Below are 21,219 nucleotides of genomic sequence, written 5' to 3'. Positions count from 1 at the left end.
TGTAGTACAATCTTTTTCTCGCTTCTTCTAAACCCTTTCTACATTGTCGGGCCTATCACAAAATTCCGTCTAGATCGCAAATTTACTAAGAATCCAAAAGCAAGGAAAATAGCCACAAAATTTACCATTTTTTATATGAGAAAAAGTTTCAGAGTCAGCTCCATCGTCAGTTCAAAGTAATATAAGACAAGCAGAATCAATTAGAAAATTAAATTCACATTGCTTTTAAATTCTGAGCAAATTCGCGATCTAAGCAGTCAAGGGATTTCACTACGAACATTCTGTCTGGGTTTCATCGTTCTGTTGTGTGGCCCTGCGCTTGGGGAACTGTTGTTTGAGTGACATCGCTTCGCTATCTTAGTATCGCAGACCTAGGCTGTACAAACTACAATTGTAATTCATTGGATTGTTGTGTCTTTGTTTTCACAGTGTGAAAACGCTATGTTCGTCTCTAACGCTGATACTCTTTGCCGCCATCTCACGGAATATCATTTCGAGCCATTTTATAATTTGTTTCTATTGCTTAGTTTATCTGCACAAAATGCGTTATGGTCGCCGAGTCAATTGTTATGTTCACCGTTTTCAGCATCGACGCAAAATTCCTTGCGGAAATATTGACCCTATGTTGAATCGTGCACCGCCTTGAATCGTGCTCCGGGTGTTCCACTTATTGATTGGTCTTTAACATGCGCGCTGCGCAGGAAATTCTTTAGCCAAGCTGGTGTAGAATATCTTGGGACGTAGGCGCTTAGCTCGTTTTCTTGCGTTAAATCCTATATTGAAATTGTTGGTGCATTCTTCAGATAATTGGAGAGGCTCTCACTTGGAGCGGCAGCGTTTTCTTCAAGTTATCCTTAGAGTTGGGGAGAATTTTTCGCATCCATTGTGGTGTGCCGGAGCCTCTGTGGCTGCCCATTACGAGGAATATTGGAGAAATAAACATGAAGTAATCGGCAATAAAATTTTCCTTTGACTCGGAGAATTGAGCCCCTTAAAAACACTTATGATCTGCATTACCTGGTCGTGCTTTATGTTCCATTTAGAATGTATATGTAGCATAATATTGCAAGTTCTACAACATACATTACATTGCTTGCATAACATTGTAAGTTATGCATTTAATGTAGCACTTTATGATGAAGCTTTCACGTTATTCACATCGGTCTGTGAAAATTAATTAGCAGTTACGACTAGCGCATTAGTCCCGTTCTCATCGTATACTTCATATCCGTGAACTGCGTGTTGCTTGGGTAAATTTTCGGTAGGTACTGCTTTTCGGTTATTATTTTTCTTGACTGTTTGAAGACTTAAGTTGTCTTCGACATTCCTATTTGCATTTCAAATGATGCGCAACTCATTAAGGAATACTCAATATTCGCTCGTGTTTTTTGTTGCTCTTTCTTTCCTCTTGAAGCTTCGACTGATCATCATTCAAGAACTTGTAATGATATAGTACGAGGACGTGAGCAGCTCGGCGACACGACGTTCTTGCTTTCATGTTTTGTATGCTGGGTTATGATATAACATTGGCTCACTGATGATCATCACAGTCTTTGTTCAGAGAATTTATTATTTAATTCGTGGGTATTTTCAGCTCTATATATTTACTTATATTTGAGCATCATACGCGAGTCATTTGATAAGGTCGTGCGTGTACAGCACCTGGCGGTAATCCCACCAGACGTACAACAAACGTCGCTGTATTTATCGAGAGAAATTCACATCAAAAACGTATTTTTCTACTGAACCATTGACTAAATTACTCTCTTGCATCGCAACGTCAACAAACACGTCTATCTGATTAGATTATTCAGAATTGAGAATCGACAACAGGTTTGACTTGAATGTTATTTCAAGTTTATTTCTACTGTCATCAGCGGCGTCAATTATATTTATGCGTTTCGTTCCGCAATGTAAATTGGACGTTCACAGAAAAAATGTAATGACTGCATACAAATCCTTGCATTGATGACTCGATTGCAATTCAATTAAATAGTTCCTTTAATCTACTTGTTATGAATTCAGGATGTCTGTATTCGGACCACAAAACATAAGAAATATTATCTACCTCGCTATTGTTTACATTTTCTCGCGATTGGTTCTGCTTTAGTTTTTTTTATGCAAGTTTATTGGTGCAATGTACACAGATTTGTCGTATACTTAGCTTTGCCTTACGTCGCTGAAGTCTCTGCGTTGCAGTGTGGATGTGCCTGTGAATTTTAACGCCTTTTAAGTTAGTAGGATTACAAGTAGTAAGGTCTGATACGATAAAATATCCTAGATTTGATGGAAATTGATCTCAATCCTACGCTTATGATGTTGCAAGACAAGAACTCTAAACTTTGACGTGGTGCTAATGTTATTTCCTTGTTAAGCGTCAACGCAAAGCAGAAACGTCGCGACTCCAATGTGTCAATACTAAATGGATGAAACTGGGATCTGTCACAGATAGGTAAGAATGGCGGAATATAAGAAAATGCTGGCAATAAATGAAAATTCTTGGTTGGTGTGTTTAGATGGTGTTGGATGGTGGTGTTTTGATGATGTTTATTTTAAGGCTGCGTGACGTCGTTATTCCAGAGGTCTATACAAGGTAGCCTCGTGACAGATCACCCTTTTGCTGCGCACGGTTTCCCCTGAAAGGCGAGTGAAGGGCGACGTAATTCCCTTACCAGGAACTGAGAGTTCGCTGCAGGGAAGAGATTTTCCTACTCGGGTTCGCGATTCCTTAATAATTCATGTCAGCCTTGATTATCGAGGCCACTTCTCCCGCTTGTTTTTAATTAACGCTGGCAGCCATTTCCCCGACTGCTGATGAAACTTTTTAATTTGTTTTTGAATGAAAATTGCGTCCTCGCTGACGAATATATTTTGGTTTCCAGACAAGGTTTTTGAAAATTCCATATCGATCATATTATCAAATCAATCATACATATTATAAAATTTAGAGATTAATTTTTATTGCTCTCTAGTATATTCTATCACAAACGAAGTATAATTGGAGGTAATTTACATAATTAGAAGTAGGTACGAGTCTTTCCTTCTATTTTATTACAAAAACAATTCTTATGAGGTAAATATCGTTGCACTTTACCTCAGAAAATTATTAACTGCAATCATGCCTTTAATCAAATATGGCAATCTGTTCGTCTGGTGGGTTATAAAGATCCATTCTCATCACGCAAAATGTATAGGTTGAACTGAAGACACTTTCTTTGTGAAGTGATTAGCCTGTTTTAGGCCGCTGAAAACAACAATAATAAATACAACAGAATCTGCGATCCGTTGTTCGTGTAAGTATTGCACTCCGCTGTGAGGGCATCAAAAGACTTCAACATTTTAATTTAACCGCTGATATTGCAGCACGGATTTTTGATTGTGGATCTAGAGCTGGGGTTGCCACGGTAACCAGCCAAGGCTCATGGGAAAACAAGCGAGAGCTGAGAAATCTTGGGCTATCTTGCAACCTGAGGTCATAACTTTGCTGCTTAGAGCTGTTCAAAAATACTCCGTGAAGGATATGTGAGCGGGGTGAGACCTCGTTTTTTTCTCCTATCCTTCTTATCGTTTCGGAAATGGCTTCAGCATTAAGACTGAGTATGGACATCATTGTCTTTAGTGACCAAATGAAACTGTTTAGCGCGTGAACTGTGTAGTAATATGCGACTGAAAATAAATGTGCAGTTTTTAAACTTGAGGACATCATTCCTGGTGAACTGGCGGCAGTTATTTTGCTTCGGTTAAGATGGGCTTCGTCACAAGGGCTAAGTTCAATAAGTCCTTTTATTCGGTGAGGAAACAAACTCTTAGATTGGAAACGGTGATCAGCAAATAGAAAAGGAACGTAAAAATGTGTAGGCGAGACTCGAATTTCCGCTATCTCATCATGATCGAGCTGGACCACTTCGGACCAAGAAAGAATAATGCGGCTCAAAATTCAATAGCGCCTTTGTGTCGTGAACGCATCGCTTTGAGCGGGCTTACTATACAGGCTTCTTTATATTAGGCTTCTATTAAGGGGTGGCCATTCCGTCTTGCTGAACCCTTACAGTTTTGCTAGAATGTTTCAAAGGCCGGCCAGAGATCCCACCTTACATCGGCTGTTGTTTGCAATAATGTAATCTGTGACTTCAAAGGACGTCATTTCTTCAAAAATATCACCTTTCGATCTCTATATTCGATGTATTTTGTTGTTTTATAACATTATTTTCAAAACCACTTGTCACCATAATTTTTCTTAGCTCTTTTTCGACGTTATCTTATTTGACGACCAGCGTTGAAATGAAATTTAATTCCTGGTGTGATTTCAATTTCCGATATGTTAAAATTTTGTGTGATTCTTTTTATTTGTATTGGATTATGGCGTGGAAAAAATTACTACTTTGAGACAAAACTAAGGAATTTTAAGAAAACAAATTCTAAAAAGAAAAAATTCTGTTATCACAGGAACGCAACGATAAGAGGCAGGGCTGAGTTTTCGGTCCCTATTCATTTTGAATTGAATTCTCTAGACGCTCTTGCTGACTTGGAATTTCAATAAAAGCATACCATGTTATGCTGAATGCCATGATCTATGTGCTGTAGACGCCATTTATTGCGATCATTCTGATGAAGTAGAGATAGCTTAGTATCGAAGAAGTGTATTCATATGTTCCATATGAAGCAGAATGCGATGATCGTACAACATTCAGCTTGCAGATGACACCTTCTCAAGCGAGGACCGAATAACAGGCGCGAAATGAATCTTTCCTGCGATATTTCACGATTCCAATAAATTTGAAGGGATTTGAATCTTGACGTTTGTAGGCAAATATATTGTCAGTGCCTGACATGGGCCGCTGCAAGTAAAGCTTTTCGATCTCTTCTCTTCTTATAAGAAAGCGCGCGCCATTTGTCAAAACACACACTCAGTAAACGCATGAGTCATATTGTCCAAGTATGACACACTTTCTAAACCTCTGTCACTGGCAGAGATCAGATCAATCGCTATTTTTCTAGGCTTTTATAGGTTGCGATGACCGACACAAGGGTAAACGGTGAAATAGGACAAAGTTTCCCTCAATTTTCTGAGTGTAATGCTCTCCTGGCGCGCCATCTGCGCCGCGTTGTTTGTTGTTTTTGGAGCCACGTTGCGTCGCCAGAGTGACATCTTTATTCGTGAAACGCTTCCTTATTGTTGGGTGTGAGCTGGCGTTATTTCCTGCTAGCGCCGTCGGGTTAATGGCTTCAATATCGACGTCGGTCGTAAATTGTTGCATCCCTTATTGGATTCCGCAGCCGCGGTGCCATCAAAAACACCATCGCCTCCTTACATGGAAATATTGATGCCCGTCGCGCTTTATGTACAACACCTGCCCTCGGAGGCCTCGGTATTTCTCTGCGAGAAATGTCAAAGATTTTACCAGCTATAATTTATTTAAAATAATAAACTGCCGATGCTTGGCACGTTTATCCTTAAGATTTGAGTCTTCGCGTTTCCTGGAAACCATGCAGGAAATTGTGATCTCTAGTCAAGTTTTCTTATTATTTTTTAATTTCTTGGCCTAGAGCAAGCTGATTAGAGCCGAGGTCAGACAGGGCAAGCAAATGTAGCTGCTGTAAGACATCGTTATCTCCGTGGTCATGTAGGTTGTTTGAAGCAGGACATGTAATTGGCATTGCACCAATGGTACTCTTATCCGTAAACATTTTAGTAAAATTGAATTGTTTACCAGTGCTTCGAAATTATTATGAGATTAATTAGCACCATATAACCGAAAGGGCTTTATGATAGTTCACTATAATTATCTAGTTAATGGCAGTTTTAATCAGGGAAAATTCAAATATGTAATAAATTATGCTCAAATCTTAATTTTAAATTGACAGGCCTCACGGTCACCAGTCTTCTCGTAAATGTTATTCATCATCGGATATGTATCAGTTGTGATGAGGTCATGATGAAAATAAAAGTGACAGAAACTCAAAGAAGGTGATCTGAGACAGAGTTGACTGGCTATAGAAACTGACACTCAGCGCAGTGATAAGTTTCAGAATGATTATTTAAGGATGAAAATCTTTCAAGAAGATTTGTGGCCTGTTGGTCTGGATTGTCTGTAGAAATTGGATGCGATGCGCAAAATTTCTTTATCGGAGCACATAACGACGATAGGAAACTGTATTACTTCCAACTTCGGGAAACTGCTCCGGAGCTCATTAGAAGGTAATAGCAACTTTATTGAGTTACGTCGCAGTCTTCTGAAAAATAGATCTAATGATGAATTTCATCGCTTTGAGCTTCTGCAATTGAAATGGCCGAGCGGAGGCTGATGCCGGAAGACCGAACGCTTTACTATTAGCTGCATTTTCATCCGTGACATGTGGTACACTGTTAACAATGCTGTATCATATTGAAAATTGCTGTTCCATGCTTGACATTGATGTGCCATCTTGGACATGCTGTGTCAAATTGGATATGCTTGTCTCAAGCTGGACGTAGCAATGCTATGATGGACTTTACTGTACCATGTGCATCATTTCCTTGCTGTGCCATGTCCACCGTTTCTTTACCACGTTGTACATTACTGTCTCGTGTACTACGTTTCAGTGTCATGTATAACGTTGAACTTTACGCTACAACACAAAAATTTGCCTGTGACCGAAGGGTCTTTGAGCAGTGCCCGCTAATGCAGGCTCTTCTCTGTATCACGGGAGCTTCTTCAAGAGAGGATCTGGGCCTATACTTTAAAAAAAGTTAAGAGATCGTAAGTTCATCAGCCAATCATTGACGGCCTTTCAAGCAAAATCCACCAATCATAGACAAGAAAATAGAGCGTAAGTACTTACGTTCACTTAGCAAGTTTTGAAAGTATGGGCCCTGGGATGATCTTGGTCTGTGAAGATTCCAAAAATGTGGAATCAGATAACTCAATTACTCACCAACCAAATTAGTCACTTTATGAGAGATCACCTGAATACTGTCATTTAACATTAATCGTTCAAAATCTTAAGATGCATTTTAATCTTTCCAGGAACGCACCTGGTTTCGCAGCAGTTTAATCCTATCCGGAAACGACATTTCCTTAATCGGTTGAACGCTCGAAACAAAGGGTCTGAGCTGGAGCACGTTGCTCTGGCGCCTCGTGAGCGCATGAGGAAAGCTGTCCCTTAATTGATTGATATTCCTTTTCAAATCCTCCCTGTCTCGGGCTGGAATATCATTACGTTGTGTTTTATCCTTGCTAGGTTGCCGTGTTAGGTATCTCAGCCCGGCACGTGTCTGTGCAAGACAATATTTGGAAATTATATTACTACACCAACAAGCAGCTAGAAAAATGGTCGTTTAATATTATTTGTGACTTCACAGGAAACTTTTAGAAAGGCTTAAGGTCAATTGTAAATTTTTAATTATGGAACAATATTGCTTACGATAGTGTTGTATCGAAAGCAAGAAGAAAAGCAAGAACATCTCATTAATATGAAATACATTAGTGTTTCACGCGTATTTCTGTTAATCGTTAATGAACGTGATGATAATTTATTTATATTAATACTGGAATATACGCGGTACTTAATAAAAAAAACAAATGCAGAATTAGGGACGTATTCGCTTGCGTATTATGTTTCATAAATCACTTACGTCTCTTGCAGACCTAATTATTTGAATGTTGCTAACCAGCTGTTTTTACGATGAAACCATACAGTAGAGAAATAGACCGTCGATCAATGTCGGCTGTGTAACTCCTTACAATTTCATCAAGAACCGCGTGTTTAAGTATGTCATCTTTCCTGTGATGATAACAATAAACATTCCTACCAAATATTTCTTGCTAGGAACCACGACTGGAAGTCTTAATTTCTTAAACTATCGTGTGCTAGTTGTAGCTCAAGGATGATATAATGGCATTCACTCCGTACTTTTTATTTCGATTTAAGGCGTGACGTGATAATTAGTTAAAGATATTCAAATATTCGTTCCTAACCTTCATTTATGTGCGGCAGGAAAAGATATCGTGTAACTCAGATATTGAAGCAACTTTATAACTTCGTTATGAAATCATACGACGTATGAAAATACGTGCTTGGTTAACATTAAATTCAATGATGACGAGACAAAATTTCTGCAAATGAATTGAGTTATTATGGTGCATGAAGAAAAGTTTGGGTGGCTCTAGATTTCCAACAACGAGGTCGTGATGACAGATTTTGTTGTGCGCGTAACCGTCAAAGTTAAACGCAAAGAAAACTTGTTGCGCTCTTAACGGCCTCGGCTACTGGTGAAAATACCAAAGTTATAATTTCAGCGTAGGCTTCTATATAATATAAGGGCAGTTTAGAGTCTGCCTGCCACGTCCTAGCCAGCCTCTAACCATGTCTGATAACCGTTTGAAATAGCTCCTGGGAGGTATATCACGTGGGAGTACAGTTCTATTGATGGAATTAATGTTTTGTACATTAATAATCTCCAATTCGGTTTGTATGAAATTGTTTAGCAACATTGAACGGTGACAGATAGCGATACATCAATGAAGCTTATTGCTCCTAAATACAAGTATTCTGTTGAAACTTTGGGAATAATATGAAATACGAATCAAAACCTAGCGTACAATTTCCCCATTCGCTGAAGCTGTCGAAAAAAGAGATATTGATGCTAAATGTTGAATATTTTTTTTTCAAAACAATAAATGATATATTTAGAAATGATTGATGCTAATAATAATATTAGATTGATAATAATAATAATAATATTAGACGATTGTAACTATTAATTACTATTGATCATGTTTAAGCTAGAATATCAATTGATTGAAAAAAGCCATGCAGCGGGAGCGTACTTGAGTTTCATGATGCTATGGTGAAATTACAGTAGTATTGGCGATGAATTAAATTTCTCGGCATGCAATATTTGCACCATTATTATTGTCAATCTGCACACCAATTTAGATCAACTTAATGCCACGTACGATTTTGTGCATCAGTTAGATGACGGGTATACCATGGTTGCGGACACCAAGCGTGTAGATGTACCGAGGCTGTAGCTAGTACCTATTCGTATAGCAAGGGTAGTACCCATGCAGGAAGCTAGTGTACTGATTGCGTAAAGGCTTTTATACGACACACGGACACAGAGGCTGTAGTTAGTATCATTTTTAAAAGGGTAGTACCCATGGCGCTAGTGTACCGACGGCGTAAAGGTTATAATCGGATGACTCTGTCCATGGGGCACAGATAGTGTGTCCTGAAAGCCGCACTTCGAGTAAAATTATTCTTCCATCGACAACCTATACATTGACGCGTCAGAGTGCCATCGAAAGCCATCTCAATTAGTTGACAAATAATTCCTAGTAACATGGTCCTTCGCATCTACTCGGCTACTCTACTCGTTCAGAGACAATATTCGTCCATTGAATTTGTAAGGAAGAAATTCGGTGTGTGACTAATCTTATTGTTTGAAACGTTTGATGAAATTTGTCCTCTTGTTTAAATCTTTACGTGGGCTTAATTTTAAAAACCTTTTACATTGAAATTGACCTCAGTTTGGGATAATATTCCATAGGGTAACAACCCAATAAGTTGATAGGCTTCAATAAATCACTTAGTGTGCGAAATATATCTCAGACTTTAATTTTGACCATGTCCTCAAAAATAAAACAACTCGTGAAATAATAAGTTTTCAAATTTGCATACACTGAAAACTCTTTACCAGCAGCTATTGAGAGATTTCGATTCGCTGTAAGCCTTGATTATGTAATCGATAAATGGTGACCTATGAATCATCGGCTGCCTACGATAAATTTGATCTGCATTCATTATGAACTCGGTTTATTGATTTTTTGCCGCCGCGTGTTGGCAGAAGTGACCCATGTACGGCAACCTAAAGTCATCGAGCCCCTATTTTTGTTGGGTATTAATGCATAGACCGGAACAATTTTATAACAATTATGAGGTGTCTTTTTGTATCAGGATGATTTCGTGGTCAATTTATTTGAATTTGTTGATTAATTTGAAGTTAGATTATTTTAATCTACCATTAATGTATATTGACATAAGCAAAGAAAGCGTATATTAATATAGTGGGGAACGGTATATAAGTGTTATTTGCTGATCCTTGTGAATTATTATGGCATGTGAGATCTCGCCCGCATTGATCATATAATGTCGTAAAATCATGATGCGAAATTCTTCCTTGTAGGAATATGTCGAATTTTGTTGTAGATAATTTATTTCCTGCAGCGGATGAAAGGCTCAGGACGAGTTTTTGCTGCGAGGTTCGTGATGTGACGCGGCAAAGCGGCCGCGCCGAAGCTATTAGTGTGCCCCGTTTTTAAATTCTTCAAATTTGCATACAAATGCGCGCCAAATGACATGAGCTGTGGCAATTGTGAACGCTGCATAATCAACTCGAAAAAATTGTCTCAATTTGAGCGCAACAAAACGTGGCTGTAGCTTCAGCTCTATTTGAGCTCGTCAATGCGGCGAGCCAACACCTCATTAGATTGATTGAGTGGGTTGCTTGTCGCGGCCATCGTGTGTTAATTGATGTTTAGTTATTAAATTGGCAGTGTCAGGGATACTGCTGAGTCATTATGCAGTGTCGAGGATACAGCTGATTATTTCAGTTGAAAGAACTGCATGATAAATGACGATTTAAGATAATTATTTATTGACAATTCGTAGCTCTTGATCGAGGAAATTTGTCAATCTGAAGTCTTATGAGAGTAATGAACAAATAAATTTTACATATCCTGTAGCTACGCCACCATCTTTGACCAACTCTAACTTTAATTCCTCGAGTTTATATTTTCCACGTTACTATAAGTGTTCACAAATTACATTGAAACTTATTTCTTGAATTGATTGCCTCAATTTTCCTTATTACCTCACGCCTGATTCAATTGAGAAAAGGGATGTGATCTCAAAGCAGCGTAAAGTTGTGTCACATGACAGACACAGACCAATCAATTGGCGCTCTGGGCGACTGACGTCCAGCGATGCTGTTTCTTTGCAGAAACTTGGAATTGATTCCTAGAGTTGAGTGAATATTAATGAGATGCCTCGGGAGTTCCTGGCAATATTGGTGGAGAGATACGAGCTAACGACGACTGATCCTCATAGCACGTAGATCATTCCTACCTGTCATTCCTTGCAATCAGCATATATCGTTCGATCATACCAGCAGGATGTGTGTGAAGTTCAGCTTTCCTTCATCGGGAAAATGAGTTGATTGTATGGTTGGAAAACTTATCTATTTAGTGTATAGGAACTGTGGAATAACTGTATTTGTTATATTTACTAAATGATTCTAGGTTAAAATAAAAGTATTGTGCACCTGTACATCGCAGAAAATTTGAATGATCACTAGGGATGTTTAAAAACGAAGCTTATGTGCCGCGAAAAGAAGAAACAAACAAATAAACTGAACTTGCCGCTCGATTCTTCCCTTGTCTATTATGCCATCTTTCTTCCACCGCCATTTGTCATTCCTAATTCTATGACGCCATGTGGCCTGTGTCTTCCATATGGTCGTGCATTTATTTTACGGACATCTGGGTAGCCGAACTTGATAAGTTTTGTGAGTCTTTCCAGACTCACCACCCCTAGCACCACCAGACTCACCACTCCTCCAGCACCACCAGACTCACCTCTCCCTCAGCACCACCAGACTCATCTCTCCCCCAGCACCACCAGACTCACCACTCTTCCAGCACCACCAGACTCACCTCTTCCCCAGCACCACCAGACTTACCTCTCCCCCAGCATCACCAGACTCACCTCTCCCTCAGCATCACCAGACTCACCTCTCCCCCAGCACCACCAGACTCACCTCTCCCCCAGCACTACCAGACTCACCTCTCCCCCAGCACCACCAGACTCACCTCTCCCCCAGCACCACCAGACTCACCTCTCCCCCAGCACCACCAGACTCACCTCACCCCCAGCACCACCAGACTCACCTCTCCCTCAGCACCACCAGACTCACCTCTCCCTCAGCACCACCAGACTCTCTTCTCCCCCAGTACCACCAGACTCACCTCTCCCCCAGCACCACCAGACTCACCACTCCCCCAGCACTACCAGACTCACCACTCCAGCACCACCAGACAAGTAACCCATAAGGCGTTGCTAGAGACGCATGGTGCAGTCGCGTGTCGCTCAATATCGTCCCCGACGTGTGCAATATTTGCCTTAAGGCCCTCACAGCAGCCGCGCTCCGACACAGCGTCTTGCTCAGCCGCCTGGGACGCACGTGGTGCAAATTGCATGCCAGACGACGTCATGCAATGGCCCAGAATTTATTGCCTCCGTCGTGATTGTCCTAGATATTGCGCTCGTAAATGACAGACGATTGCAACGTCCTGATTTGCTTAATTGGACTACGCTGTGTGTCGGATATTTGCATTTGATATTGTGTCGTATTACAGGGTCAATAAGCGTCTTGTTAGTATCAAATCTACTATGCTGTTATTCTTGAAAGGTAATCAGGCTGTTATTGACGATATATGTTCGCAACGAATTCTACAAAAGACCTTGATTATTCGGTGGTAGTTTTCAAGAATTCCTTTTTGAGAATGGGAAATTGATAAAGTTGGAAGAATAATCAGTGCCTGGTTTGCTCCCTTAAGCACAAGTAAAATATTATCTAAAAAAATAATGAAATAAGTCTATTATTTATCTAAAAAAATAAAATAAAATATCTGTGGTCTAAGTTTTGTGCCATTCACGAAAAGAAATTATAGTGCTTTGTTAGACGCTTTATTTTTGGTTCTTTAAAATACGCATTCGCAAACGTTTCCCTCTTTATTTTGTAGCCCTTGTAGAGAGTTGGGAAAGAAATACGTTTAGCTGTATTTTAATGCCCTTCACGGCATCTGTGTAATAAACTAGACGTCCATCGTCCCTATACCATTTCGTGCTGCCGGCTGCGAGAGCAACGCTGTGCGGACCAACTATTGCGCTTACCGGTACAAACTTGGATTGAACCTAGGTGTGTACATGGTTCTTTGTACATGGACATGTTTTTTGATTAAACCCAGCTTTCTACATGGTTCTTTGTACATGTACATTTTTGTTTGATTGAACCCAGCTTTGTACATGGGTCTTTGTACATTACATGTTTTTTGATTAAACCCAGCTTTCTACATGGTTCTTTGTGCATGTACATTTTTTTTTTGATTGAACCCAGCTTTCTACATGGTTCTTTGTGCATGTACATTTTTTTTTATTGAACCCAGCTTCCTACATGGTTCTTTGTACATGTACATTTTTGTTGGATTGAACCCAGCTTTGTACATGTTTGATTGAACTCAGGTTGTATACATCACACCAGCGGGTGTTAACTCATGTACTCTTCTCGTTCACGACACAACGGCTGGTCTTACCACTTTTTACCGTACTCATGACCTTGCCTTATGACGAGTTTGGGACTTGCTAGTGCACGGACACGTGATGCGTCGCCCTCAAGGACTTCACGACTTTTCACGATCACATAATATATGACAGCTGATGTACAATACATCACAAATGTAACAACTTCGGAATAACTGTGACCCACCTAATAATTTTTTACGGATAGTGATTCTGTCCAAGTGTCGTTGTTATTCCAAGTGAGTTATATTCATGACCTAATATTGTCTTCATTTCTTAAAATGAATTAGACATCTTTTGTCCTGAACACGTTTATCTATTTTCCAGGTTCCGAGTGGTGACTTTCGTACGATGGTGAAACTGAAATGGTGAGTTCCGTAGAATTAGAATTCTATAAACATGCACGTGCTCTTATTAGTATATAGATTGCCCTCGAAATACTTGATTATTACTTCAGAACTTTTTATTGGGCCTAAACTATAATTTAGGTTGGTTTTCAGCCTTTACAAGATTAATTACAATCAACTAATGTTAAGTAATATACAATTAAATCGTTTTTAAGAAATGAAATACGGATCAGAATCGGAGTGAAGTTAAAATAATATTGCTGTAGCTTTGTATTCTCTGTGCTATATATTCTTCGCTTGATTGGCGCACTAGATAACTACCATTGTTTTTCTATACGACTCAGTTATTAAAAATGTTCAACTCTTGTATAGATTTGTGAAATTTTATTTTTCAACTCCTATTCAATTTTGTTCTCTCTTCATATTTTTGTCGGGGTTTACCCTGATGAACTATTAGAAACTCCGGCGTTGCAGCACCGGTTCCCCATCGACCGTAGAATGTGCGACGATTATTCAGCCCTGATTTTCAACAGGGCAGTTGAATGGGATCTTCAATGAACGAAATGAAGGCTCAAGTTCGCTGAATTCTCTCATGGCGAGCTCGTGTTTGCTTTCAATTTACGCCACGAATAACTTGCCTGCGTCGCCATGTCTCCCGTGAGCCTGGGTCCAATCGTTCCTGTTCGATAATTCCTGCGCTTGTCATTCATTCTTAAGTAATTAATAAATTTATAAAACAAATTCGTTGTCAATTCAAGTTTTGAGTTCCTGCCTCAACCTAATATTCTGTCCTGTGGTCTATTGTAAATAATTGCACCCAGTATTTTTATTTTCTAAGAAATTTTGGTGTTAGGCCTCCAATTAAGATTCAAAATTTCATGGCCATTCTTTCTCGCTTTGCATCGGGGTGTAAAATCTTTTTTTTTCTTACTGCTAATTTTCCTCCGTTTGGTCTGCTCATGATCTTGCTAAGTTCATCCGCCTCCAGCATTATTTCAACGATGATCACAATTAATTTCTATTTAACCGATGAGTATCTCAACTAATGACTACTTAATATATATTGTCGTTTCTGAGAAAGGTTTCACTTATCAAATTTAACGGCATGAAGTATAAATATTCTGTCCAGCTGGCATTATGTGACGAGACGCGAGTAGAGTTACGTGCGACGGTATAATCAAGATTTACAATTATTTAAGGTGCACTATAAAAATATTCTCTACTGAAGCTTCACTAACGAGATTGCAGGTTCCGTGCTGCTGCACCAGCTTTGTTTGTGTTTCCTAAGGGCCTATTTTTACTCCATCATACATCTGAAGTTTATGAACAGTTTGTATATAATTATACGAATAAAATGCGTCTTGGCCATCACCTAGTTAAAGTTTGGAGATTTGTTTTCACTTAAACAAATGATGCCTGCATGAAGGTCTGGTAGAAATAAGATGGTAAACTAAGGCCGGCTAAGTATACCTGGTGTTTGTTTAATATTATCATAGAATTTTATTGTAGTTAAGTCGCGTTCTTATATCCTAAATTGTTCGCTGTCTGGGTACGAATGAGCGTTGAATTTTCCAAGTTCCGTTGTTATTTCGAAGCTATTAAATGATGAAAATTGTTATCGAGAAATATGTGTCAGAGTCATCATTCTCAGAAAAAAGATATAATGCTTCTCAAGAAACGATTTACACTACACGCAGCTTACTACATTAATGAGCATCTCCATATAATGAAAAGTATTGCTGTTTACTGGAAGATATTGTCTCTCTGTCAAGTACCCCTAAATAAGATAATTTTTCAGTTGCGCTTTAACAATCGTAAAAAGTTTCTTTTTTACACAACGTAATTAAGTGCAGAACAACCTTAGATAAGTGCAGATTGTAATTGAGTGCAGAAAGTGGAGTCACTGCCCTCGGAACCACACTCGGGAAATGTTGAGACTTTATCGGCCCGAATATATAGCGATACATTTTTTTTGTTCTTAATTTGTTAGGTCATCCTAACACAATTAGACACGGCAAACGTGCGTTTCGGTGCTACGTGCGGAAAGTGTGCCACTATTTGGGCAATATGAGCCATTCATTTCACCAGGTGAAGGGGTTGGTCGCTCTACTCCCTAGGCCTCCAACGAATCCTCGGCTTGTTCATCATGGCTAAAATGATTCTTGGCTAATGGTTTGAGGATTTTTTTTGCGATGTGTTTGAATTTTCGTTTATACTTTCTGAAAACCTAGCCTTGTAAAAATATTTAAGTGTTTTTTCTACCAGTTCTTGGTCTTGATTGGTCGCATGTCTCCGCAAAAGGAGAAAAATCTTTTAGATAAAATGCATTTGCATGAGCTGACTTCTCGCATCTGCGTTGCTGCATCGCGGTGAGGTCCTGCATATAGTCACTGCGTGTGGTGTACTGAGCAACCACTACAAGAAGGAACTTAGCTTCTGCATGTTGGCTGGATGAAAGAGATATCAACTTCTTGAACCGTTATAAGGGAATGGATTCATTAGGAATTGTTAACGTATCATTTTGAAGAGGTAATATTTGCTTAGAAATTTTCCATTTTTTCACATTGTCTATCGTCGTTTTATTTAAAGGGTTAACCGAACGGAACGTGCGGGAAGCTAAGGTTAGACGATTATTTAATTATTTGGTGCCACGTGGAAAGCCTCCAGAAAATAATAATAATAATAATGATAATAATAGAGATAATAATAGATAAATGAATAATATGAATTGAAATAATACTAGAAAGAGGCGGAGCGGGGGAAAGTCGTAAACTACGAAACTTGAGTTGAAGGATTTAACATTCATGATGTCTGATCGTTTATTCTTTATAGTTTACAGCGCGTGATTATATAACTTTTTAATTTATAAGGAAAAAAGATAACAATTTACGATTTAGACAGTAATGCAATAAAGTGGTTTGGTAATGATCTATCATTAACCAACTGAACCTGCACGGTCATGTAGGCAAGTTGTAGAGTTCCGTGGAGCTCCCTCACCATCACTGCAATATGCCATGAAGTGGTGCGGTCCCTATGGGAGAGCGGCGTATTTACATGCCCAGCAGCATCTCGTACGACAGGGACATCAATGCAGTAAATCCTTTGATGTTTGTCTGATGCACAGCGTGCAGTGGTGTGGCAGTAAAGATGGGCAGTGTTCGCAGCCACTGCACCACAACAGCGTGGCGTGCAGTGGTGTGGCACAGCAGCAAGACGGGCAGTGTTTGCAGCCACTGCACCACAACAGCATGGCGTGCAGTGGTGTGGTCAGCCACTGCACAACAACAGCGTGGCGTGCAGTGGTGTGGCACTGCAGCAAGACGGGCAGTGTTTGCAGCCACTGCACCACAACAGCGTGGCGTGCAGTGGACTGAGTTTACGACCTTCTCCCCCTATACCAGAGGCTGTAGTTTGGCTGCCAGGCCATAGCCTCGCTGCAAAACCTGGGCTCCCTAAAAATACGGGAACTAAATTTACTGCGGCCAAATTAAAGGTCAGCCGCTGACTACGCCTGATGACCGCCGTTAACGATCAACGACCGAGCCCCAAACTCTGCTCTCACTACAAAACTAGGAGAACATCCGTTTTTTTCGAACGTTTGTTCATACTTACGGTATTTTCTGGATCATTCTCCTATGCTCAATGGAAGTGACGAATAGTTGATTTTTATTTAGTAACCAGAAATGCGAGTTGCTTCTAACACCTATCATTGCAATATTCGTCTTTACTTATTGCGGGAATGAAACCCTTCTTATACTTGATCTATCATAACAGATGCACTTGTCATACAGAGCATATTTTTTGTTGAAAATTTTCTTCAGGTAGGAAGGAAAAATTTCTCAACATTTCCTTGCTGCCATGTGGTAAATGCGGAATGCGCATCCTTTTCACTCTCCGTCGCGAGAGCCGCCGCCCAGACATAAACCATCTGCATGACGTGCGCATATCATTGTCACTAGGCCCAAATGTGACGAATTTTTTGTGTTCATTGCTGCCGGTGCAATAATATTAAGCCCAAGTGCCGTAAGTGTTGTAATGGACGCGCTCAATTTTCGCATTGAAGCTCAAATTGGACGAACGATCGTGAGTGACCAAGTTGAGTTACCATCATGATTGCGAAACGCCTGAAAAATTTTGTCCATCCTTGACGAATTGGAGGACGATTGAAGCATACGTTCTGCGTTGACTGCGATATGAGGCGTAATGCATGATAGGATTATATTCTGACTCAGCATTATTATGTGATTTTAGGCTAAAGCAGGAATTTCAGAGATTAGTTTATGCAGAGCGACATTAATCTCCGTTGTCGACATCACAGATCTGTAACGAAATGCTAACGCGGTCATTACCTCACTGAGCGCCACACGAGCGTCATTACCCTCACAGAGCGTAGCTCGAGCGTCATTACCCTCACTGAGCGCCACACGAGCGTCATTACCCTCACAGAGCGCAGCTCGAGCGTCATTACCCTCACTGAGCGCCACACGAGCGTCATTACCTTCACTGAGCGCCACACGAGCGTCATTACCCTCACTGAGCGCANGTGGCTCGTGCAGACACGCGCACGGCACACGTGGCGTACATGTGTACGTGGCTCGTGCAGACACGCGCACGGCACACGTGGCGTACATGTGTACGTGGCTCGTGCAGACACGTACACGGCACACGTGGCGTACATGTGTACGTGGCTCGTGCAGACACGTACACGGCACACGTGGCGTACATGTGTACGTGGCTCGTGCAGACACGCGCACGGCACACGTGACGTACATGTGTACGTGGCTCGTGCAGACACGCGCAGGCTGTGAGGCCGACAAGGATTTTTAAGCCATGTCTAAACAATTTCAAAAAGTGAAGCAATAAAATCGAAATGGGGATTGGGTGGAAAGGCATCACTATGGCGTATAATTGGCAATTCTATGAAGCGTAATGGAGGCATTTGCATGAAATTAGCTTCTTTATTGGCCCAAGATGGCGGCGCCTGGGCCGAGATCACAGGCCCATTGCTGATGACCACACGTCGAGGTATCTTGGCCGCCCCCCGGCCGGCCGACCAATGAGTGACTATCGGCCCGTTTTAGGATAGACATGAATTTTGATGGCCGCTTAACCGTATTGGAGTCTCGGAAACCTCGTGCTGCCCATCGTACGTTGCCCCCACCTGTCATACGATAATAATTCCGAATTCAATTTGCATGGCGTTTCAATAACCCGCTTATCATGAACAACGGCTTGCGCCAGAACGTTGGCTGGATATTGGTTGCTTTGAATTGGCTTATAATAATTGCTAATTATATACCCTTTAATTACTATGAATCAATTATTTCTGTATAAGTGGGTGCAGGAAAATGTCTACTTATGCGTGTGATTGCGTGACTGAACTTAACAAGTCCTTCGAGTTGCCAGGAGGCATGGGGTCAGGAAAAGGGGTCGTATTATCAAAAAAAGTCTCGAGTTCGTAACTCAGTCAGCCAATCCCTGGCGGCTAAACCCTTCCAGTCATGGACGAGAAATCAGCCACTAAGTGCTTTCTTTGTTGCCGTTTGTACTTGGGCCGCTACGTGTACCTTAGAGAGTTTTGATAGTACGACACCAAATGACCCAGAAAGGATCATTCGGGAATGAAGGGTAATACTAAGCCCCAGGACGGGATAAAATCCATCGCAGCGTCTTTGGACAACTGTGTAGTGGTACTAAAGGTTTCTCGTGCTATTAGACTAATCACTATAATATGTACTAGTACAGACCACCATTTAAGTTATTTCACAGGCCAACGACCTCAAGAGTAATTGCCTAACATGTTCCAAGTCAGTTAAGACAAACCGGTTTGCCTACTGTATAACGGAGTTTGTCCACTGTATAATCGGTTTGCCACCGTATACTGTATATTGATGTTGTCGACTGGGTTCCTTTAAAGATCAAGCGAAGAGAACCGTCATCTTTCGTCAATAACTGGAGTGCTGACCATAGTCTATGTGTTGTGACTTGATGAAAGGGGATCTGGCGGTGCTCTGCTGTACTTGGATTTGATAAAAGTCTTCGATAACGTAGACAATGAAGTGCTTTTCTGGAAGCTCAAGCTGCAGCAGTTTGGAGGTGACTACACATTTCAGAAAGAGACAAGCTTCCGCATTCGCAGGCTCAAACCGAGCCATGTGAGGTTTAAGAGTTTTTGCCGCAATGTTTAGTTCCTGGATTAACTTCCTCATCTATATTACGGTATTTTAACGGTCGCGGGACTGTGCCGCCATCTGTGTCGTCGTTGGCGGACGATCAAAGTGTGTTGATGAAGATGAAGGTCAGACCGGAATGCGAGATTTTTGATCCTCGATACCGGACCGGTCTCGAATATAATTTTGTCGAACAAAGCTGCAGTTGGAGTCCATTCTTTGCGGGAGTGTTCCTTTCCCGCTGCTGAAACAAGACTGCTGAATGCTAGCCGTTTTAACTGATGGAAGGTATGTTTTCGCTAGTATCTCTCTAGAGGAGGAGGAACGTGTTCCTGAGCACAATCCCTGATCGCCTGACTCTGCCCCGCTGTATCAGCAAGAAGCAAATTAACGGCACCTTTCATCAGCTTGCACGACGCTGGGCAGACGTGCTTCAGCTTCGTAACATTGTCGCTGTAGCTCGGCAACTCAGACAGCGATGGCTCACCAGCGGTTGAAGCTGTCCAGAACTTTGCCAAGTTCATATAGTAGCAAGTGCGTGGTTGATTAGTGGTACGTGTCAACGCATGTGCGTGGTTGCATGGCGGTATTTGTCAACGCATGTACGTGGGTTCAGGCATGTCTGTGTCTGTTCACTGTGAACACCTACACTCGCATGTGCGTGAGTTTAGGACATGCTCGTGTTCGTAAGCGTGCGCGTGTTCACGCGGGCCAGGCTGCTGGTCGATCGCTATGGCGGCATCGACTGTCTGACGTTCTGATGATTGCCTCCACCGCCGCCACCTGACCTGTCGACGGCTTGCCTTGTGCCTTGCCTTGTGCCTTGTCTTGTGCCTTGTCTTGTGCCTTGTCTTGTGCCTTGTCTTGTGCCTTGTCTTGTGCCTTGTCTTGTGCCTTGTCTTGTGCCTTGCTTTGTGCCTTGTCTTGTGCCTTGCTTTGTGCCTTGTCTTGTGCCTTGCTTTGTGCCTTGTCTTGTGCCTTGTCTTGTGCCTTGTCTTGTGCCTTGTCTTGTGCCTTGTCTTGTGCCTTGCCTTGTGCCTTGTCTTGTGCCTTGTCTTGTGCCTTGCCTTGTGCCTTGCCTTGTGCCTTGCCTTGTGCCTTGTCTTGTGCCTTGCCTTGTGCCTTGCCTTGTGCCTTGCCTTGTGCCTTGTCTTGTGCCTTGCCTTGTGCATTGCCTTGTGCCTTGCCTTGTGCCGTGTATTGTATCTTGCTTCTTTCATTGATGACCATCGATCATTTAATGATTTGTTCGTTCAGTTTCCAGATTTTTATGCAAATAAAGTAGCTTTGCAAAACCAAAATATTCTTATAGCTCAAGCCCCACTTCTTTTATCGTTGGCATGCAATTTGCGACCAATGAT

At 41.1% G+C, this 21,219-nt stretch overlaps 1 protein-coding gene across 1 annotated transcript in view; it reads left to right on the top strand.

The window, feature by feature from the left end:
* LOC108674532 overlaps positions 1-21,219 on the top strand; it is an 83,812-nt gene that overhangs the window by 38,095 nt on the left and 24,498 nt on the right. Inside the window, exon 2 of the mRNA XM_047882694.1 lies at positions 13,669-13,709. Within this exon, the coding sequence (XP_047738650.1) occupies positions 13,707-13,709 (3 nt within the window). The 5' untranslated portion in view covers positions 13,669-13,706. The remainder of the gene's footprint in view (positions 1-13,668; positions 13,710-21,219) is intronic.

Source organism: Hyalella azteca, unplaced genomic scaffold, assembly GCF_000764305.2.
Source record: "Hyalella azteca isolate HAZT.00-mixed unplaced genomic scaffold, Hazt_2.0.2 contig11104, whole genome shotgun sequence".
In the NCBI taxonomy this organism is placed as follows: Eukaryota; Metazoa; Arthropoda; class Malacostraca; order Amphipoda; family Hyalellidae; genus Hyalella; species Hyalella azteca.
Note: the sequence above shows the minus strand (reverse complement) of the source record. Positions and strands in the feature narration are given on the sequence as shown.